The sequence below is a fragment of the Patagioenas fasciata genome, chromosome 3 (genome assembly GCF_037038585.1).
Source record: "Patagioenas fasciata isolate bPatFas1 chromosome 3, bPatFas1.hap1, whole genome shotgun sequence".
In the NCBI taxonomy this organism is placed as follows: domain Eukaryota; kingdom Metazoa; phylum Chordata; class Aves; order Columbiformes; family Columbidae; genus Patagioenas; species Patagioenas fasciata.
Window position 1 is genome coordinate 66,138,740 of NC_092522.1, and position 21,740 is coordinate 66,160,479.

General features: G+C 36.8%; 1 protein-coding gene across 6 annotated transcripts in view; it reads left to right on the top strand.

Annotated features, from left to right (window-relative positions):
• The window catches only part of AHI1 (Abelson helper integration site 1), a 91,827-nt gene extending 74,103 nt beyond the window's left edge, over positions 1–17,724 (top strand). For 5 of the 6 annotated variants that reach the window (XM_065835585.2, XM_065835586.2, XM_071806518.1 and 2 more), the window contains 4 exons: positions 297–459; positions 1,954–2,054; positions 12,040–12,119; positions 16,523–17,723. In XM_065835585.2, coding sequence (XP_065691657.2) covers positions 297–459; positions 1,954–2,054; positions 12,040–12,119; positions 16,523–16,754 — 576 coding nt within the window. In that variant the 3' untranslated portion in view covers positions 16,755–17,723. Of the gene's footprint in view, positions 1–296; positions 460–1,953; positions 2,055–12,039; positions 12,120–16,522 lie in introns of all 6 variants that reach the window. The other variant, XM_071806520.1, reaches the window with a different exon arrangement.
• Positions 17,725–21,740: the final 4,016 nt, after the last annotated feature.

The following is a 21,740-nucleotide window of genomic DNA, read 5'->3' on the forward strand; positions in this document are numbered from 1 at the left end:
TTTTTCCTTTTGCTTCACAAGTAAATTGCTTATAAAACTAACAGCTGCTGTTTTGAAGCTAATCTTAGAGAATTGAATGTTCTTAACCATTTCTACAATCCCACAGTCCTTTATCTTGCCTCTCCTGCTGCTTTCCCACCACCCCTGATCCCATTAGCAAAACTTGAGACGGCCTCAGCTTTTACCAAAGTGCAGCTTTGGTTTCAGCTGCTTTTCTGCAAGAGGAAGTGAATGTTGCGCTTTTTTCTCTGTGGCATGGTTGTGATAAAGCTGTGGTGCTCTTATCTCTCTTTTAGGTAGTGGCTCTTTATGACTACACAGCGCATCGATCAGATGAGCTAACCATCCATCGCAGTGACATTATCCAAGTGTTATACAAAGATAATGATAACTGGTGGTTTGGCAGCCTAGCAAATGGACAGCAAGGTTATTTTCCAGCTAATTATGTGGCTGGTGAAAGTAAGTTTACTGCTGTCTTCCTGGTATACCGGTGTGGGTTTAACTGATGGACCAAGATTTTACCATGCTGTTCTGCTTATTGCTCTGAAGATATGAATTTATGTAGCACACAGATGGCATAATGATGAGTTATTGTGATGCAGAAATTATGAATTTAGCTAACCACGTAGCAAGCTGACATACCTGAGTTAGGAAGGTGTTGGCATTTAGTTAAACATTCTAGCTTATATAGTCCTGGCTTAAATATAAGTAAACTGGATTGATTCCTCATCTCTTCTTGCATATAGCCACCTCGTTCATGCCGTACCTTGACAGTGTTTTAAGACACATTAAAGCATTTCACAGATAGATCTCTGTGAGATCTAACCAGTTACTTTTGTAAAAATGCTTGAATTTCCCTATACTCTAACGGGCAACGCTAGTTCCCAAATAAGTGGATTTCAGTATGAAGTTTTAAAAGAACAGTAATGGTTTAATCTCGTATCTGGGCATTGAATTTGCTACCAGGTCCTTGTTATTAAAGCAATTTTGCTTAAACTAATATAGACAAACCTAAATTAATCTGAACAAATAATATAGGAAGCATCCTCCTGACTCAACTGATGTAAAGATGCTCAGGGTCCTGACAGTTGTTAGTATTCAGCTTATGGACATAGTATGTGGTCGCATGCTACAAGAAATTCATTTGCCTTCCTAAACTATCAAACTATCAGTTATACGGGTGTTTAGAAATCTTTTAACCCAGTGTTTCTCAAGATGTTTTCCCCCATTTTCTAGTTCCTCCCTCTGTCTTTCAAGCGAAGCCTAGTATTTATGCCTGTTTCCTAGAAATACTTGGACATAACACTGTGCTAACCTGATGATGGTCATTAAAGTCAGCTTAACTACTGCACAGCCTATTTGTACTCCCCTTGCACATCCTGTGCATTTTCCCCTTTATTTCTTCCTTGCAAAATAAGCCAGAGAGCAGTCTGCAGGAAGAGTTTCCCGTCATGGCCTGTTGTTCTTAAAAAAAAAAAAAAAAAAATTAAAAAATGGGGGGGATGTTGTACAACTGTGAGGGGGAAAAAAAAAAAAAACACAAAAAACAGCAAAACCAAAAAACCCAACATGCTGGTATATAATTCGTTATTTGAGTTAATGACCCTCTTATTAATTAATCAAAAGAAACGCATATGATACATATGTTGAGTATCAGCTGTATTGGTGTTAGTATGGACTTTGTTCTTAGTTATGTATATGTTTGATTGTTTTTCTTTTATATAATTACCTATATAAATTACATTTAAATGTAAGCTTACTGATACAAATAAAAGTAAATGGGCAAATTTTGATAAATTCTCACAGAGAGTTTGGTTTCTAACATTTTTCACCCCTTTCAGTTCACATCCTGTTGTTGGCTAGATAGTAATGTCATAGTTGTTCGCAAAAAATAGATACTTTCATAATTCTTTTGTGGCTCTCACAATGGTGAATGATTAATCCTGTTTTCAGAAGAATGTGAAGAACAACCTTCAGGATTAGTACCAGATTCTGCTCCTCTCCTACCTGAAGGACCAAGAGAAGCAGAAGAAGGTTCTTCAACACTACATAAGGTAATAATTTGAGAAGGAAGGATTCTGTAACTCATGGTGGAGTATGTCCTTTGTGGACCAGGTAGACTGTATTAATTTTCAATTCTTTTTAGAAAAATTTCTTATGTGTAGACCTCATTCTAGGCAAGCAGGTAGATTTTCAGCAGATGTCCAACATTTGTCTCACGTGGAACCAGCTGTTCTAACATGTGCCAATTAAATATTCTGCCTAATCTTGCATCATTGCAATGAGTGGCAAATCTCCTTTTGACTTCAAGGTTGACAGAAGTCTCTCTCACGGACACCTGATGTAAATAGTGGTTGAAAAAACAACATGGATTTGCCAAAATCTGACATTCTTTCCATCACTTGACTGTCATTCTTGGAATATGCACTGCCCACAGATTCTTCACAATTTTCACCATGAAAGTTCACTATCTGCCTGCTTGGGAAAAAGCTGTAATGCTTTTCTCTCGAGAGTTTTTTGGTCTGTTGTAATAGTATCCTAACTAAAGGTATACAGTGTGATCATAAAGCCTTATTACCAGACTAGGACGTGCTGCATCTAAACTTGCTTACTTGTCAATGGATGTTTCTGTTTAAAAGCTGCTGATGGTTCTCTGATGTGAATGACTGTTGCTATCCTTTAAATTGCTCAGGAGGATGGACTACAGAGACTTCAGAGTTTGGAGGAGCAAAGGATAGAAAGGCCTTTGTCTTGACTATAATATCTCTCCATTCTCACAGTACGCTTATATTTGGTTGCAAATGTATATGGCATTGTGCTGTTGTTTACATATCACATAGTATATCATATGCAGAAGCACTCCTGTGATTTTAGTTAGCAGTCAGAACACAGTATGTACAGAAGACCAAAGAAACAGCAGCCAGTTTTTAGTCAAAGGAAAAAACCAGGGGTTTGATTTTCCCCCCCGCCACCCCCCGCCTCAGTTTTTAGAGACTCTCACTTCTCCAGACAAACAGAGATTAGAAACTTTGTGTAGCTTATGTTCTCCTTCTGTGAAGTACGACTGATGATTGTCTTGAAATACGGGATACTTTTCAAGCAAAAAAGTAATAGAAATTAGTTCAATAACTCTTAGAATTTCAGATCTTTTTTTATTCCAAAATGTCTGTATCCTTCTTAAGTGTGCTTTCCACAGCTATTCGTTTAGTCAAATGGTAGTAACATAACTGTTTTAAAAATGACTTTTGTTCAGATTTCTTTCAAATGACTTGACTTTTCCATATACTTTTCTAGAATTGAATCTTTGAATCTAATATTTTGTGTCTGATTTGCAAGACTCAAAATGTATGCTGTTTCCTAATTATGATTTTTTTTTCTTTTTTCAGATTATTTATCTAGTCATTGCATAATATATATATTGCAATGTTCAAGGTTAAAACACTCAAAGCTACTTCTGTTAATGTTTTTGTTTAGTTTTTGTTTTGAATAAGTGAATACAGATAGGTAGCATTAAATAAATAATTGAGTACAGATTACTCACTTGGCAGTCTTGTTGAAGCCAGCTGTCTTGTTGAAGCCAACCGCTATAAATTGAATTACTAAGTGTTTTGTTTCTAACTATACTTTAAAAACAGAATTAATCACTATACGTAGCAGTAATAATTAATCTGAAATACTTTCTACATCTTCATAGCTGAGAAACTCATAGCCACACCATTGTCCAAGAACGAGAAGGGTACATAACTTCCAGGCAGACTGGGACATATATAGGAAAAATTACAACATTACTGGAAAGCATGTCTGCATTACTGGAGGAAAGGAAAGTATCCCAGAGGGAATATGTTGCTGTATTCACTCAGTTTTACTTATACCCAGACCAGAAAAGGAAGAAGTGCCGAGATACTTATTGTCGTTATAGACTTGGTCATTTTTATCCATATATTTTTTTTTTCTGTGTTAATCTAGAAGGAATCCAGTTGATTTACTAGATCAAAATACTTCTATGTGCCCTGACTAATGTTACTAACATTATAACCAGTATTTATTATTCAGCTTTGTGAGAAGCAGCATTTGATCAGTTTTGACCGCTTATCCTTTCTGAAGTGTCTATGGTTGACATATTTTTTCTAACTATAATTTTTGTATTACTAGTAGCACTTTTTAGTAACATAGTTTTAGTAATATTTCATCAAAATATTCTTTACTTTTATTCTACTGGTATTTTGAATTAAATTGACTACATATTTAATAATTTTGTAGTAGTCTATGTAGTACATACCAATATTCAAAAGACATAATGTGTACAGAAACAGCCCAAATCCAAGCAAATACGTTGCTTTCTATCTTGCACAACATCCAGGGGGACTACAAAAGCATAAAGAGTTCAGAGAAAAGTAATAAAACATTTACAAGTCCTGGAAAAAACGGTATAAGAAGCTATACTTACAAAATTAAACTAGCAAAGAATGACCAGTGAAGGGAGTGTATAGAATAGTACATGATGTAGGGAGATGAATTGGATGCACTGTTTTTTCTTCTTATTTATTTTTTTTTCTTTCCCTTCTGATGTTAAACAAGATGAGGGAACATTAAGCTGGAATGGAACACATCCAATACTGGTAGAAGGAAATTTATACTTATGCCATGCTTAGTTATCCTAGTGAACCAAACTGTTACAAGACGCTATTAAACTTATACACTCAGAGATTTTTTTTTTAATAGCACATTTTAGGCTGAGGTAATGGCTGAGATTCTCAAAGCACCTAAATGACTGGAAAGTAAAAACATGAATGTTTTTTTTTTTCCCTAATTTCTAGTTGCATAAACACTGTATAAATCACCAAGAAGATCATAAGTTGAATCAAATGATGAATCAAATCTCTGTGTAAGACTTGCAATTCCTTGAAGTGTGATGTTGTACAAAAACTGCAGAGTGCTGCATAGAAGAAAAAAAAATGACATTCAGCCATTTGTCATAATGAAGGGAAGTTCTACAGCACTTTGGCTTTGGGCAATGCCAGACACTTCTGAGACAAAATTGCTAAGACGACCACTGAGGGGGCTGATCGGTTATGGCAGTTCCTGTGTTGCAGCAGTGACACAGCAACTTCTCTACCTATTCCATTCATTTTTTTCAGTATTAGAGCTGATGAAAGCAAATGCCAATTTATTTTACATGGGAAATATGAAAAATCATTATTTTATAATGCCCTTGGATTTTTTTTTTTGCTTTGACAGAAAATGACTTATTAAAAAAAAATCCAAAAATATTTGTTGAATAATTAATTAAGTTGTTGCTTAAGTTGATGCCACAAACAGGAAAATATAACTGAATTTTTTGGTTGTGTTTGTCTTTTGACCACAAGCATGTTTTCCCAAATATGTAGTTATATCCAGGTTTGCTGCATCATCTGTTCTTTCTTGGTTTTGTGGGGGAAATACTTAAATATTTAGCACTGTTAAAACTACAAAAACACCAGTTAATATGAAAATCATAATAGCAGCTACTTGTGAGATTTTGCTACCATATCAGACTAAATAGGCCACTTAAAATGTAGAATACTACTATTATTTTCATTATTGAGAACACCAGATAGTCTAATTAGAAAGTTTTCCAACTGCAGATGTTATATATCTGCATATGTAGCTAGTCATCAGGATTTTCTGGTGATAAAATGGACACATTAACATTAGAAGAGGGTGTAATATTCAAGATCCGATATTGATCTTTGCAAATAATACAAAAAAGTTGTACTTCAAAGAACCTGCTTTCAAAATTCTTTCTCCCATCAGCTTTGCATTCATAACATAATAATTTTATGCAAACCTTGTTTTCCTGCCTTAAGAGTTACTTAACTCCTGAGCCACAAAATTAAGTCATAATCATCTTTAATTACAACATACATGTAAACGGCCAATAGAAATTTCATGGAGTGAAGTTCTCACTGCACTGATGAAGAATCCCAAGAAATAGAGATGGACTGGTCAACTGGCTGCTCCAGGAAATGTGCTGTTTTCAGGTTCCTTAAGCTGAAGGCAGAAAAGACAGGAATTCAGATAGGATTCTGTTAGAGACCAGAATTTGGGTTTTGCAAAATTTTGGCAAATCAGAGACATTTCAAAGTCAGTAGTGTCTGTTGTGTTATTTGTTTTTTGGCCAGAAACATTCTATAGTCTGTAAAATCTTCTAAATATGTTTTATTATTTAAGACGGCCTACCACTCACTATATAAAATTCATCTAATTGGATTGGATTCAGAACATTAAGTACTCAATTCTACACTTTGTGGGAACTAGTGAGAAGTAGTGACAGACAAAAACAATACAATATTTAAAATGTCCATTAAAAGAGTAAGAAAATATTCTTTCTAGTATATTTATCTTTGAAAAATGACATGAAGATGTAAAATAATGGTCATAAGCATGAAAAGAACTACATTATTATTGCATAATTTGGATAATCTGCACGGAGATCATCAAAACTTGATTCTGTGTATATTTAAACAAGGTTTGGGTTTATCACTCTTGACATACATAATTAATGTTCTCGCTCTTCTTCTCTTAGAATAGGCTGTTGTCAGACTTTCGGAGTACTTATTCTAGTGTGTCTGAAACTAACCTGCCAAGCAATTGATACTTTTTCCCTGGGCTTGAGCTCTTTCGACGTTAGTGTTTTTGTGGGTTCAACATTTATTTATTAAATCTAAAAATTTAAAACCCATGGAAAACTTACTCAAAAATATTTCCAAAAATACTGACTAGAAATGTCTCTATTAGTTTCATCAACTTTCATTTTCTGGTTTGTGCTGTTTCTATTATCTCCTTAAATGGTGCCTTTTTCAGTTTACTGGAGAATAGCTCAGTGAGTGAGTAGGCATTATAAAGTAGACATCTTTGCAAATCCTACTTTTGAAATAGTAATTGCTCTGTTCTTGAATAAATCCTTCTTCTGAAGGCAATTTTACCATAGTATCATCTATGAAGAATACACCATTTTCCTTAAATGTTACCCAACATTAACATATTTCACCTTTTTTAGTTCTGTAGTTTCCTGGTTTTAGATATTCTGTTTTCCCTTCAAAATGCAGTTCAAGTTTAATTACTCTCTTAAGCATGTGTGGTGCTGTTTTATTTGTAAGCTGGCAGCTCTTTCTTTTTCAACTCCAAAACCACCTCTGTGGTTCCTAATGTGTTCTGTCTCAAAAAATGTTGGCACCTGTGTCTATAGTATTATTTGAGTCACTGAAAGAAAAAGTATCTGGTTTATAAGCAAATAAATATCTATTGGGAAAAAAGATTAAGTGACATCCATAGGCATTTGCTGTGAGCAATTAGTCTGTTTAAAGATACGAAGAATCGGGCTGAGCCCTGAACTGGTGTAGCAGAACCAAAAACGCTATTGAGGGACATCTAGATTAAGATAGCTCTCAGAAGCAAGTTAACTTCTCTGTCCCCATTGTCTTCTCCTTGGGTCCTCATAGCCTCTTTCTGAACCAGATTGAACTATTTTTATGCAAATTTTAATGCAGAGGTGTAACCACACATAACTTCCCACAGGCGAAGACTTCAAGACTGAAAACAGCTGTTGTAAACCATAGTGCTTCAGTCTGAAGTACCTTGTCTGCACTGCTCCTCTTTCTTTTGCTGCCCCTCAAATAGTCATCTAGTTGATTTGATTTCTGAGACTCTGTATTTGTTAGTGTTGAGCCATGACTAAGGTTGTCACCCACCAGGTTTCCTGCCAGTCTCCCCTATCCCTGAACAGGCCCAGGATTTTGCAGTTCCAGACTAGACAAGGTGAAGTCCTCTCTGCCTGTGGCTTTGGCATTCATTATGGAGAAAATAGTGAGTGTTGGCTTAGTCCTAAACAGTACAGTGGTTTAGCTGTTTTTTCAATGGGAAAGACAAAAATTCATGCCAGTGTCTCTGTTGTGTACAGAGCCATGATTCTGCTACATTCTCACAGCTAATACTGATAGACATAAGGGTTACAATATGGTAAATCTGATTTAGATAGGTTTGTTCTTTAAACTTAAATGCAATAGAGGGGAAAAGAGCAATTATACATTAATGTAATTTTAAATAAGAAGGTCACAGTGAAAGAAATATATGCAATTCCACTAGCAAAGCTCCCTGCTAGTTATTCATTTAATGGGGAAATGTGTGGAGGGGTACAGAATAGCATGAAAGACAGTGATGTGTGGGGTGTGGTATCAGCATTTCTTTCAAACTTGCCTCATTAGAACAGTTTTGACAGGAGACATCAGCATGATTCTGGGGAGTTAAGTACATTGCTAGACATCTTTTATCCATGGACTGTGTAGTAGAAAACAAAATACAAATGCGTAATCCTGAGTTTAACTTCCTAAGGGCTGGTCTGAAAAGACATGGAGACATGTTTGTTCTTGCCATCTGTGATCCAACAGATCTTTAATTAAATCAAGTTCTGTAGAAACAGTTTCTGTGGGAGAGCTCCCTGTGCAGAGTAGATTATAGAACAAATGAATTTACTTTCATGGCTTGAGTCACATATATAGTTTGCCTGAACACTCCGTTCTGTCCATCTACCCTAGTCTATTGGAGTACCTCTGCAAACCATCAGTCTTAGAAACATCCCTGCACAGCCTAGGGGAAAGCACTACCAAAGATGTAGATTTGGGATTTGACTTTGGCCCTGTATTTCCCACAGACACCCTTTCCTTCAGGTTTTGCTTTTAAGTGTGTTCTGATAGGTATGATTGTTTCCACAAGTTGCACAGGAATTATTTAGTGCTTGGCTCACTACTGTGGATGCTATAGCACGGGTCAGGAACTGAAATGCTTTTGTGTATTTGGCCTTTAATTGTTTTGCCTTGGTTGCTTCTTATCTGGCAACACTGAGACAATATTAAGTATCTGAAAATTGAGACCAAATGAACTATAAAGCAAGCAAGACTTTTTTTTTTATTTTTTGATTTTTTTTTTTTTTACTTTTATGATAGTAAACAAAGCAAAAGAAACTTCAGATAATCTAAGCTTCTGCAGTTGATATGAACTGATGTTCTCCTCTCCTTTTGGTGGGCTATATCTTTCAAAGGGTAGATAACTAGAATATGGCAACAAAATTGAATATGCCACCATTAGTGGCACTATACAAAGGAGCTCATATTTTGTACTGTGTTCAGGTGAACACAACTATTCCAAGATAGTCTCTAATTGTGTGCTTTTCTTTCCTTGGTACTCGTACTGAAATGCTGTGCTTGAATATATGAAAGCCTATGTGATAAGTAATTTTTTTAATACAGATCATAAGAACCTTCAGTTAGGCAGCATAATTTAGTGAATTCTTTAATCTTCCAACTGTAAAACCAGGATAATTTCATGTGTTTTGCTATCTGTAGGGATTCAAAAACTTAGTCTGTTTTTTGTAAGACAATTCAGTTTTTGGTAGTGGCACTTAAAGGAATTCTACCAAACTGTGCTTGGGAAAAGTCCATATTTGACTATTGTATTCGTGCAATGTCAAGATTCTGTTACATTTACTCAAAAAGGAGAGTAAAAAAAAAAACCCTAATTTAACATCATTCACATAGGATTTTCAGAAAAAGATTTTGTTTTGACTGCGAGCAAATTCATGATTGTGTATGTCAGGGAACCACAATGCTGAATGCTGAAGGAAGTATTAATTACTTAGAGTCATTCCCTTTACAACACACCCTTGTATTTTCATCTCAGTGGCATTATATTTCCTTCTTTTGTGTTTACTTTTACCCTTGACATAGTCTCAAGTTTATTACTGTATTAACAAGTATTTTGTCTTCACTATGAAGTAGATTATTTTTTCTTCCTAGCCCTGCCAATACTACATTAGTATATTCTAATAGACTGACTTTTGTCTAAACTAATCCAGCAATCTGTGTTATTTCAGCAGACAAATTCTAATGACCAATGTTTGAACATGGTTGTTTTGGGCAGTATGTTTGGATGAATTCAGTAAATCAATGACAGTTTGATTCTGTTTCTGTTAAGACAGCAGAAGAATGATATTCAACAAATAAAATAATACTAGGGAGCGAGATGCAGACAAAAATGTTCAAATTCCATTCCACTACTAATACTGACTAAATGTTTTCTAATTAATCCCATTTAGACATAAAGAATAATAATTAAACTGTTCGAGACCTAAAACTCAGTTTTGGGAGGAACAGGTTCTGGTTCCAATATGGTCTTCATTTGTGAGTGTGCCAAGAAAATTTCCATCTGTGCTTCACTTTACCCTAAATTAAAACTGGACAATAGTACTTGACAGGGGAATGTTAATTTTAATTCATTTGGGCTTTGAAATCTGAGATCCATAAGTTTAGTGTCTGGAAGCAAAGTGTTTTAATTCCATTTTTAAATACTGAAACTAATGCTTAAGTGATAAAAAGAGCTGCTGTGAAGCAACCCTCTGTTTTCTCTATATAAGGGAAATATGGAGGAAGCGTTGGCACACCTTGCCTGTGAGGTCACACAAAATACAATGAACAATTGGCAGACTAGAGGGTCAAGAACTGTAATGTTTTTATTCTCTGTTGCTTCCAGAAAGCCCTTGTTGACTTTGTGGTTACAATTTTAGATGCTGTATTGTTGTTAGGCACACCAGAGTTGTTGAATGATAGATACTCCCTTCCTAATACTGCATGTTTTTAACTGGGATTTTAGAACCAGTAATGTCAGTAACTAGCTGTTTATGGAGCTATTCAGGCTGATAGCAGAACATTAAGTGTCTTATTTACAAACAGATGAGTACCTCTGTGCTTGGCAGAACTATGTGGGCTGATCTTTTTAATACCAAGGATATTTCAGAAATTCAGAAACAATGTAGTAGGTTTTAATTTAGGCTGGCTGTGAATCCTAAGTGCAACCAACAGTCTTAAAAGAGTCATAAATGGGGGCCAAGTTTGGAGGGTTGAGTTAGTTTCAAGCCCATTCTTCTGCCCCAAAAAAAAATGTAACTTTTTGGAAAGTACCAGATCTAATCTCTCCCTCCTTTCTCTGGCCTAGGGCTCCAGTATCCTGAAATATACTTTTTCTCCAGCTTTTCAAGGTCTTCATAGGAACCAGCCCCCAATCTCACAACATCTGCCAGGATATAACTTCTCTTTTTCTTTCATGCATGCCGTAACAAACAGACACAGAACATAGCTTTCCCATCAACCTGACCTATAGATCCACAACAGCTTTTCACTGACAGCATTGCAATACCAGGTCTGAACCTAAAGTGTGCTGCCCTCCTTTCCACAGCTTTTCTCCTTGGTTGTGGTGCTCTGGAGGCCTGAGGTTCCTTGCTGGATGTGTAGTGTATACCTGGTTCCAGAAGAGCAGATTTTGAGTGAGACATAAGGCCTATCAGTTATATTGGCTTCCAGGTATTTGTGAACAGGTAGAGAAAATAATCTGTCCCTGAAAACAGTAAACTCAGGAAGGACACTCACATTTCCTTACAGGAATTCTTGCAGTAAGTATGGAGACTTGTTAGAAGAGGTTTGTTTATACAGAGTGAGTTGCATAGATACCCACTAATTACATTGGAAATTAAGGAACTTAAACTCTTCCAGGTTTGGTTGATTTCTTTTACCCCTGAATTATAAAGTAACCTGGAGTGATTTGAACTGGTTTTGCAGGGTTAAAAAATAGACAAGTTTCTCTTGTTAAAAGTATGCAATAAGATGGCTTTTTAGCATTCTCTCTTTACTCATGCGCTAGCTGAAATAACCTAATTCTTTACAGACTGTGTATTTTAAGCTTACTTCAAGCAGATTCATAACCTCTTGTTTCTACGCATACCTGAAAACTGTTTTTTATTTGCAAGTAGCCTTTTTTTTTTTTAAAGCAGGGTACTGTTTCCCTGTTTGTAACCGCATTGGAGTTAACATTTTATGGCTGATAGACATTCTTTTTCAAACGAGGTATATTCTCTCCTTATTCAGGAAACTGGTGGGTTTTCTATGTACATGTGTTGGCCCCTTTGTCTGTCTTCGTTTTACCTTCCTGCTTTTTTTTTTTTTTCTTTTACAGATGTCACCAATCATCAGTAAGTCAGGGGACCTAAAATTTAGCTCAGAGTGTGACACAGACAGAGACTCACCTGCAACACAGTAAGCAAGAAATACTTACAACTTGAAGTGTTATTTCTGCAACGGCTGTTAGAAAACTGTGAGAAATATTGGGAGATTTATGGTTTTTTAGCAAGCAAAACAAGAAGTTTGCTTTAGGATAATCATTCAAAAAGTGCTTCACACCTAAAATGTGAAGGAAATAACAGTTTATGCATATGTGTGTGTGTACATATATACACACTCTCTCCCTCCAAAAAAGCAAGGACTATAATGTGCATGAGAATCAAAACTCAGGGGTTTGGGATTGCCCTGTGGCATCTGTTAATTATGTATTAAGCTTTATTGCTACAAATTTCAAAGTGTTTTTGCACCTTCTAAAAATAATTAATATAAATTGCAAAAGGTTGTCACATACTAGGAAGATGCAAGCCAGCATCTTTGATTGTAACACTTGCATTTTTTAAAAATTGTGTTTGTTCTGTGAAAGCTGTAAGCAGATAAGGTCTCAACATTTTGAACATCTCAACATTTTCCACAATATCTTCAGCTATTGCAACCATTTATACTTCAAAAAATACATCTGAAAATACTTCCTTTGTTTGCCATTACAGGTGTTTGTCATCTAAGCAAAGTTATTTCACTCATTGTTTTTCAGATCAGTTCCTTCCCTGTATAAGTAATCTGTGAATATACAGTGTGGATACAGAAACTTATCTAATTTTAACTTATCTTTAAATCTTAATTTTCTGTCTCCAGCCATGTCTAGATTTTAAAATAAAATGTGAGTGGAAAGTTTAACCCTCTTGTATGGTGAGATAACTACACACTGACAGAATTCAGTGTTGAATTTTGACCATAACTATTCTGATAGGATGTACATTAAGGAAGGAAATGCCTTAAAAGCACAGTTACTGCGACGGTTGATACTGTCTGTTAGAAACCAGTATGAAAAATTTGGTATGACTGAACTCCATTAGTAGAACTTCGGGAAACAATTATTTTGAGTGACCTTGCCAGGATGTCCACTGGAGAGTGTGGGTCCACTGATTTAAAACATGGAATCACAGATTATCTAATCAAATTCAAGAATTTTGAGTCTTAACAAATGAGAAATACTCTTTTTAATGGAAACTAAGGCTGAACTGAGACGAGGTCACATTGAAGCGAATCTGAAAGTATGTACTTTGCAAGTTCTTCCATGAACTAAAACATAATGAACATCCTTGTCTCTGAACTGGAGAGACATGGGTTGGATAGATGGACCACTCGGTCGATATGCAATTGGCTGGATGGTCACATGCAAAGAGTTGTGATCAACGGTGTGATGTCCAAGTGAAGCCCAGTAGATGAGTGACGTTCCTCAGGGGTCAGTGTTGGAACTAGTGCTGTTTAACATCTTTGTTGGTGACATGGACAATGGGACTGAGTGCACCCTCAGCAAGTTTGCTGACAACACCAAGCTGTGTGGTGCTGTCAATATGCTGGATGGAAGAGGTGCCATCCAGAGGGACCTTGACAGGCTGGAGAGGTGAGACTGTGTAAACCTCATGAAGTTCAGGAAGGCCAAGTGCACGGTCCTGCACATGGGTCAGGGTAATCCCAAGCACAAATACAGGCTGGGCAGAGAATGGATTGAGAGCAGCCCTGAGGAGAAGGACTTGGGGCTGTTAGTTGATGAGAAGCTCGACATGACCCGACAATGTGCACTTGCAGCCCAGAAAGTGAACCATATCCTGGGCTGCATCAAAAGAAGCGTGACCAGCAGGTCAAGGGAGGTGATTCACTCCCTCTACTCCACTCTGGTGAGACCCCATCTGGAGTGCTGTGTTCAACTCTGGGGCACCCAGCATAAGAAGGACATGGGACTGCTGGAGCGGGTCCAGAGGAGAGCCATGAAGATGATCAGAGGGCTGGAGCACCTCTCCTCTGAAGACAGGCTGAGAGAGTTGGAGTTGTTCAGCTTGGAGAAGAGAAGGCTCCAGGGAGACCCTATAGCAGCCTTCCAGGACCTAAAGGAGGTTCCAAGAAAGCTGGAGACGGACTTTTTATAAGGGCATGTAGAACAAGGGGTAAGGGCTTTAAACTGAAAGGGGGTAGATTTAGATTAAATATGAGGAAGAAATTCTTCACCGTGAGGGTAGTGAGACACTGGAACAGGCTGCCCAGAGAAACTGTGGATGCCCCATCCCTGGGAGTGTTCAGGGTCAGTTTGGATGGGGCTTTGAGCAACCTGGTCTAATGGAAGGAGTCCCTGCCCATGGCAAGGGAGGTGGAACTAGATGATATTATCTATATAGTACAGATTAGATAATAAACCATCTCAGAAATGCAACTGCATATTTTTCATGAAAGCTCCCACTTCTTTGTATCTGAGATCATGACCTGCAGGGCCTGTGGCAGAACCATAGTTTTCTTGTTCACTGCAGTTGTTGTGTCTTGAAATGACCTTAATAATGACATGCCTTTAAGTGTTGTGATCTTAACTGGAAAAGTTTTCTATTTTAGCATCTAAAAGCAATACCAAGATGACTTCAGGTCCAGTCCAACCTGTACTTAAATAGTTAATCCACCTAAAACATTTGTTATCTTCCCATTTTCTGTGAAAGTACATTTATTATCCTTGTCACGTGCTAATATATGATAGGAATTATACAGTAAATAAACTTCATAAAAATCGAGTGAGATGTGATTGCCAAGTACATACTTTCACTATGGAGAAGTGAGACTGTTAGCACCTGTGCAACTCGCTACACCTTTCTTTGAGCCTCCAAATGAATGTTTGCTCTTTTGCCTATTAGAACATAAATGTCTGTCTTTCAGAAATTGTGAATGGAAAATATGGTTTTGCAATAGGAAAACACATTTTATCCAAGGTGTTAGTAGATTTTATCTTAGCCAAGTAGTTAACCTATCTTCTGCAGTCTGTAGAATAAATAGAGAAACGTCCACAAAATAGATGCTGATTGAAGTAAGGTTTTTAAGTATCTCAAAGATTTGATACATCATCACATCTGATTTTCAAATAATAAAAATATAAAAATTAATTCTCTAAATTGAATAGCTTTATACTAAAATCTGTATAGTAGCCTCACCTTTTGAATATTTATGGTTAGATACTGTTTGTCAGTACAGATGTTATCTCCTAAGATATGTTCCCGTTGTACAGTTTTGTTGAACTACACTAGGTAGTGCTCTCTGCATAAATTTACAAGTGATTGTGCATCAGACCCAGCTGAACACTCAGTGTAGTAGATTGTTACTTATATTACTGATTAATTGTGATTTTGTACCCTGGTTTCCTCATGCAGCAGTACTTCTCAAATTGCTCCAGGAATTCTAACACAGAGGGTCTTTACCCCCAACATGTTTTCCTTCAGGATGTTCCAGTATTAGAGCTGCAGCAATTCACATGTTCATGAATGCACAATTTAGCTTAAAAAATTTTGGAGCTGTAGGCAGATATCAGTCCATTAGCACAGCTGGCATGTAAACATTTTCATCTATAAAATATGATTACGTTAGGACAATATCACAAACAACAGTGCTCTTGCAGCACCTTCTTTGGGGAAACTGCATACATCTCATTAGATTCCTTAGTCTTGATTCATCCACTTGCTAATGTGTTTCAGCAACATTCAACATAACAGTTCTGGTTGCAAACCAAGACCTCTTTTTACTAGGCACAATACAAATTTTGAACAAAGACAGTACCTGCCTTTGAAAGGCTACAGTCAAAGTATTACTACGTATTCATAGTGAAATTAAGTTACAATTTCTGTCAAGAGTGGGAATTCATGGTAGAGGTGATGTAACATCTGCATAATCCCTTGGATCATCTGTAAGTAATTCCCTGCTAAAGGCACAAACTGGGAAAGATACAAAAGCTTGACTGATGCTTTTGGCATTGTGTAAAGTCTGATAAGCATGAATAGACGTTGAAGTGATTTCTGATTCTATAAATCTGCCATAGTTCAGGTAAATTCAAATGGAAAAACTAATCTTAGGCACTTTGCCTTCCTGTCTTGTTCTTTTTGAATAAATAAACCAGGAATCTCTCTTTTAATTGCAAACATTTTGGTGTTTAAGCTTAGGAAAGAAAAAAAACGTGCAATGGCTTCTATGAGAGGAAGAGACTGGTAATTTGTATTTTCTAATTACATCTGTTGATTAAGACTAGCTGATTTTTAACATCATAAGCAATTTTTTCAAAGCAATGCTATGATACATTGAAAAGTAGACTAGTATAGTGGCCTCATATTTTGTCTCCATGTTTTTTCAGTCTTTGTTCTGCTGTGGATAGTAGTTTTTGTAGCTGTTTCAGCATTGTACTCAAGGGGGACAGGCAGACAATTGCTCTAATCCATCAGCTGTACATGGAAAAAGCTCTAAATTTGAGCTAACTTTGTGTTTCTTTTACTCTTTTTATATCCACCTTCCTCCAGAGGTGCAAAGAAAAAGAAGAAAAGCATACAGAAGAATGAGATAGAAAATCAGCACAACTTAGTGGGTCTCGATACTCCTGTATCATCAATTACAGCTAATGGTGTTGAAAACGAACCTACAGCCCATGGGGTGGAATTTAAGAAGAAGAAGAAGGCGGCAGTGAGAGTCTCAAACTTAAGCACAAATGGAAAGACAAATATTGCCTTTGAGCCTGAATGCTATGATGTATAGTCACAATTTAATTCTAAATACTCGTGTGATGTTCAGTATGCACGTTGAAGGCTAGAACTATGATCTTACTACGAGGATTAACAAGAAACAAAGAGGTTAAAATGCTTAAATATGCAAAAAAGTTGCCAGTTGTGAGTTACTAGTGATTTAAACTTGTTTTAGAAGACTTTTGCCCAGGATTCCATGAAATCAACAGAACTTGAATGTTCAGCTCCTCACTGGACTGCTAAAATCTGAAATCAGCTTTCATATTTCATGAGAACCCCACTGACAAATACAATGTTCACCGATTTAATGTCTGAATACACCTTAACTTGGGCTAAACAGGTGTTTTCGAAGACTGTAGATCAATCCATTGGGATCAAAGAATCAAGTGAAAAAAGTGTGATCTAGACCAAAACACGCCCAACCACTACATACGTTATTTAATTAGCATTTTAAAATGTGTTGTGAGTAAAATAGAGGAGTGTTAAGACTGATAAAATTCCAAAGGAATGCTGACATTACAGTATACCTGAAAACACAAGCTTTTGAAAATATTTTCTTGACATTAAATGTTCACCTAGATTGCACTTTGCAGCTCTGAAGTGAGTTGTTGAGTAACTACCTATGCAACTACACTGTCTTCAGTGGGACTTCTCATGCTTACCAACATAAATAAGTGCTGCGAATTCCAAGCAGTTATATTTTTCAAATGAGATTTTCTGCGCATAATAAAGGTTTTGTCAGAGTCCCTGGCTGCTTTGGCAGCGGTCTTGCGAAATATACTTTCTTTTGTCTGAATTAAATATTTCATATCCAGCTGTGCTGTTTGTTTTACTTGTAGTCCTTATGCACTTGTGTTATTAATCTATTTTATACATAAGTATTATGTTGTGAACTTTAACTAATGACTTCACTAATTAATCTACAGTGCTAAATAATTTATGTTTTATATTAAAGGAGACACTTTCTATTAGTTAGTGTTGGTATTTTTTTCTGGCTGATGATGTCCGGTTTATTTTTACTCTGCTAGGAAATTCTTCCTCCTCCCCCTGTGAAGCAATAAATAACATAAAATTAGAAAGCCCTTATTTAGTAGACAGGGCACTTGATTCCATTAAAAAAAGAAGTGAGAATAACAATGTTGAGCACTGATGTGTGAAATGCACCCAGATGCAGAGAACTAGTTGCTATATATTGTAGTATCTTTCCTGCACGTTTTAAAACCAGAAAAATCTGTAAACTTGTTTCTTTCGAGTGAAACATGGCAACAAATACTCTTTGGCCACACTGGTGATTGTTCTTTGCTAGCAGTTCTAGCTTTGCTTTGTCTAGAGTATCTGTGGAGTTCTCCCGTAGGTGGGACGTTTGCATTCTGTAAAGTTACAAATGTCTCTTTCGCCTGTAAGAGGTGGTGTGAAATTATCTTGGTCCTCCTGCTGCCTCTCATGAAAGAGAAAAATATCAACATCGTAACATTTTTCAAAATGTCCTGAATGACATTTAAAACAAGGGCAGAGCGTGACATCAGGCTTCATGTCAGGGAGAGCTGAGCAGTAGCCAAGATCTGGGAGCTCATTGGAAAGCATTGTGAAATGTTAATTTGGCATTGTGGACACTGAAGACAGAAATAACACTTCAGATAAACAGCAGAGAGAGATGGTGGTTCTAATCAAAGGCACAGCACCTCCTTTCATGCTTGCGAACTAGGGCTCCAATTATGTTCACTGCTCTGAAGCTGAATAGAGCCGCTTTGCCACACTTTCCAAATTGAGAGGAGAGGCAGCAGTAGTGTCTTCCAAGGCACAGTTCCAAATAACAATGAAGCAGAAGGAATCAGATAAGAGCCAAACATGAAAATGCAGGGAGTTGAAAATAAACTTTTCATAATGTTTTCTTGTAATTGCCGTAGCTTTTGGTTTGTTTTTACATTTTTTTCCTCCCTACCACATGGTTGGTTAGAGGCTTCTATTCCTTTGTACCATGTCACTGTGGTACTAGAGTTTTCTGCATTCACTTAACAGAAAATGAACAAAAAGATCTAAACTTAAAAAAGAAGCGTATGTGATCTTTCAGTATTAAAACTAGAACCTTAAGTCTAAAATCTTTAACAAATTATCAACATGGCATAATGGCAAAGACACTTTTTATCTTTTGTTCAGAAATATGGCTGATAGACATTCATTTTAAGAAAAACTGCTTTTCTCTTCAATGTTAGTAGATTCTTCAGACGTTGCTGTTGGAATTTTAAACTTACATGGAAGGATAAAACTTTTAAACAGCTTGAATTAGAGTAACTTTAAAAAAATAAGTTTTAAAATTAAACTTAAAATAATGCTGCTTGTTTCTGTGTTAATGCAGCCCACATATTTCTGAAAATCCCTTTTAAATGATTGTTGTTTGTATTTACTGAAAATTGTCCAACTATTTAAAGCACTTAAATTCCAGTGGAAGAAAATGATTCTGGAAAGGATTCGGGTTGCCTGCTGAAAATTTTCTCTCTCCTAACACGAGTGCTCTGCAAAATTAGTCCCTGAGCCATGAATTAAAATACAAGAGTTATAAAAGTCTATTCAAGAAGTTTTTAAAGGGTGATACAAGTTCATTGGTGGAACAAAGTAGATAAAACCTTGTTTAAAAAAGGATAAATATATTTATAACTGCCTAGTGATAACAGTATAGTAGGTCTTTCATTGTTCTGGTGTTTTTAGGTATTTGTGTGTATGGTTGCAACATAGAGTTCCTATTACATTTTTATGATGTGTCAGAGACATCAAGAACAGTGCGTAAATCGACAAAATAGAAAAGAATGGATGGCACATTTTTCCTGTGTTTCCCAATAGCCATCAGATTGCATTTAGTTTTTTCCTTAAAATAGTTTGAGGAACAGACATCATCAAATACAATAAGAGTATTTGTAGCATCACTTAATTCAGAAGGCAGTAGGGGATGGATCACAGTCAAACACGGGCTAATGAGAACACAGAGGAACATGACAACTGAAAGTCTCTGTTGACTAGTGAACTAAATCTGCCGGCTGGACCCAATTGTCTGGTGGAGAATTGAATGTCAGGATCATTTAGGGTTAACAATGGCCCATTACAAGCAAAAGCAGACAGCTATGAAAAATAGACGACATGGTAGCCATTCTGCAGAGACCGTGGATACAAACTTGATAATGAGGCACTTCATTCACTACATCCTTCTGCTCTAATTACTAAGGTGAATAGGAAATACTTCATTTAAGGCGGGAACAGACTAGAGCAAAAACACTTGTTTGGTAAACACAAAGAGTGGTGGGGTTTTTTAATGATGCTTTTCTAGCACATATGACATTAGTATGTACGCAGTGCAACCTATTTTATGGATGTGGAAACCGGGAGGGGATAGGCGTATTTTCTGAGTAGTGAAGGAAGACTGGCAAGATTCATGTACAAGTTTGTACTGTGGGGTTTTTCCCTTAGCATTCTGTCCAGTGACTGTCCAGAATGTTTTGGACAAATTAATTTATGGAGGTACACCTGCACTTCTAAAAGTATATTATGTTAGTTCAAGGAGTTTTATTGCTTGAAGTGTAAAATATGTGCATTAGGAACAAAACTGCTGCATGTAAGGAATAGAAACAAGGGGAGGTCTGAGAGAGGGAAATAAGCAACTTGAGAAGAAAACTACTGTCTAGGAGAGATGTGCAAGGATGTGGCAATTAGAAATTGGAACTGAAGAAGAAGGAACAGAAGATAGACAGAAGGCGTGTTATAGCAGAGCTTTGGTGGCTTCAGTCATGTTTTTTAGACTTCAGAAATTAAGATATTTAACCACTTCACTTTTTTATACTTTTAAGTTTTGTACCATTTACAGGAACTTTTTTTGAGTGAACTCTTAGAGCTCGTGAGGAATATTCTCCTGTGTCTCTCCACTAACTCCTAACTCAGCACTGTCCTAACTCAGCTGCAGCCCAGAAAGGTTCATATCGTCAATGGCTTGCAGTGCTGGTAGGATAGATGAAGCTTTAGTTCCCTAATTTCTGGCACAGGTCTTCAGAGGGCACCTTTACAGTGGTTTTCTGTTGCAATATGCACCTCTGCCTTGATTCAGTCCAGTCCAGCCTCTTCATCTGGCACCAAACACCTGGAGTAGAGATGAGAATTTCACACCAAGCATCTAGCTGCGGTTTTGAACATTAAGTATTGTGTGATCCTTTTCTTGTGTGCAGATCTGTTCTACTCACGGTGGTTTTGGCGAGAGTTTTGTCCTTTGTTCAGTCTGTCTATGCCAGTTGCTTGCTGCCTTCCCCTTCAGAAGCATCTGTTTTCCAGCAGTGGCGTGTATACCAAGAGTCCCGGTCCACCCAGCTGCTGAAAGCACCAGCAGTCAGCAAAGGTTAGGCTTTCAGTAGCAACGCCATGGCTGTAGTTTTTACATTAGTGTACGCTAACTCTGAAGACTGGAAAAATGTTTTCTAGCTTGCACTCATAAATGAAAATGATAGCTCTGCATTTCATCTAAAACTCCAGCCACCTGATTTTTTGTGAGGACTGTGTCAGACCAAATGAATTCGCTCTATGTTTGGCTGTGGCAAGCAAGTTTACAAGCCTCATCTAATGCTCAGATGCAAATACTCGGTAAAAACTGCAGATGCCACTTTTAGCGGAAAAATGTTTCCACACCGGTAAAGCAATATCAGTAAAATCTATGCTCTGAGCAGACAACAAATTTTTGTTGCACTCATATCGCCTGCACAGGCAAGGAGTATAATAAACTAGTGTGTAGCAGCTGTAAATTTTCTGAGGATTTATCTAACCACAAATACATCGAAATGGGGAAATAGGGCTATATTAAACTGTGCAAGATGCTGCTGGAACTCAGCCATTTCTGCAACATCCTGTAATTAATTTATTATGACATGTCTGGCAAACTGAAACACCCAATACACTTGCGACAGACTGTTGTGATATAGCTGTTTGAAAACTCCAGTCAAGTAAAATGCAGGTATAGCTGGAACAG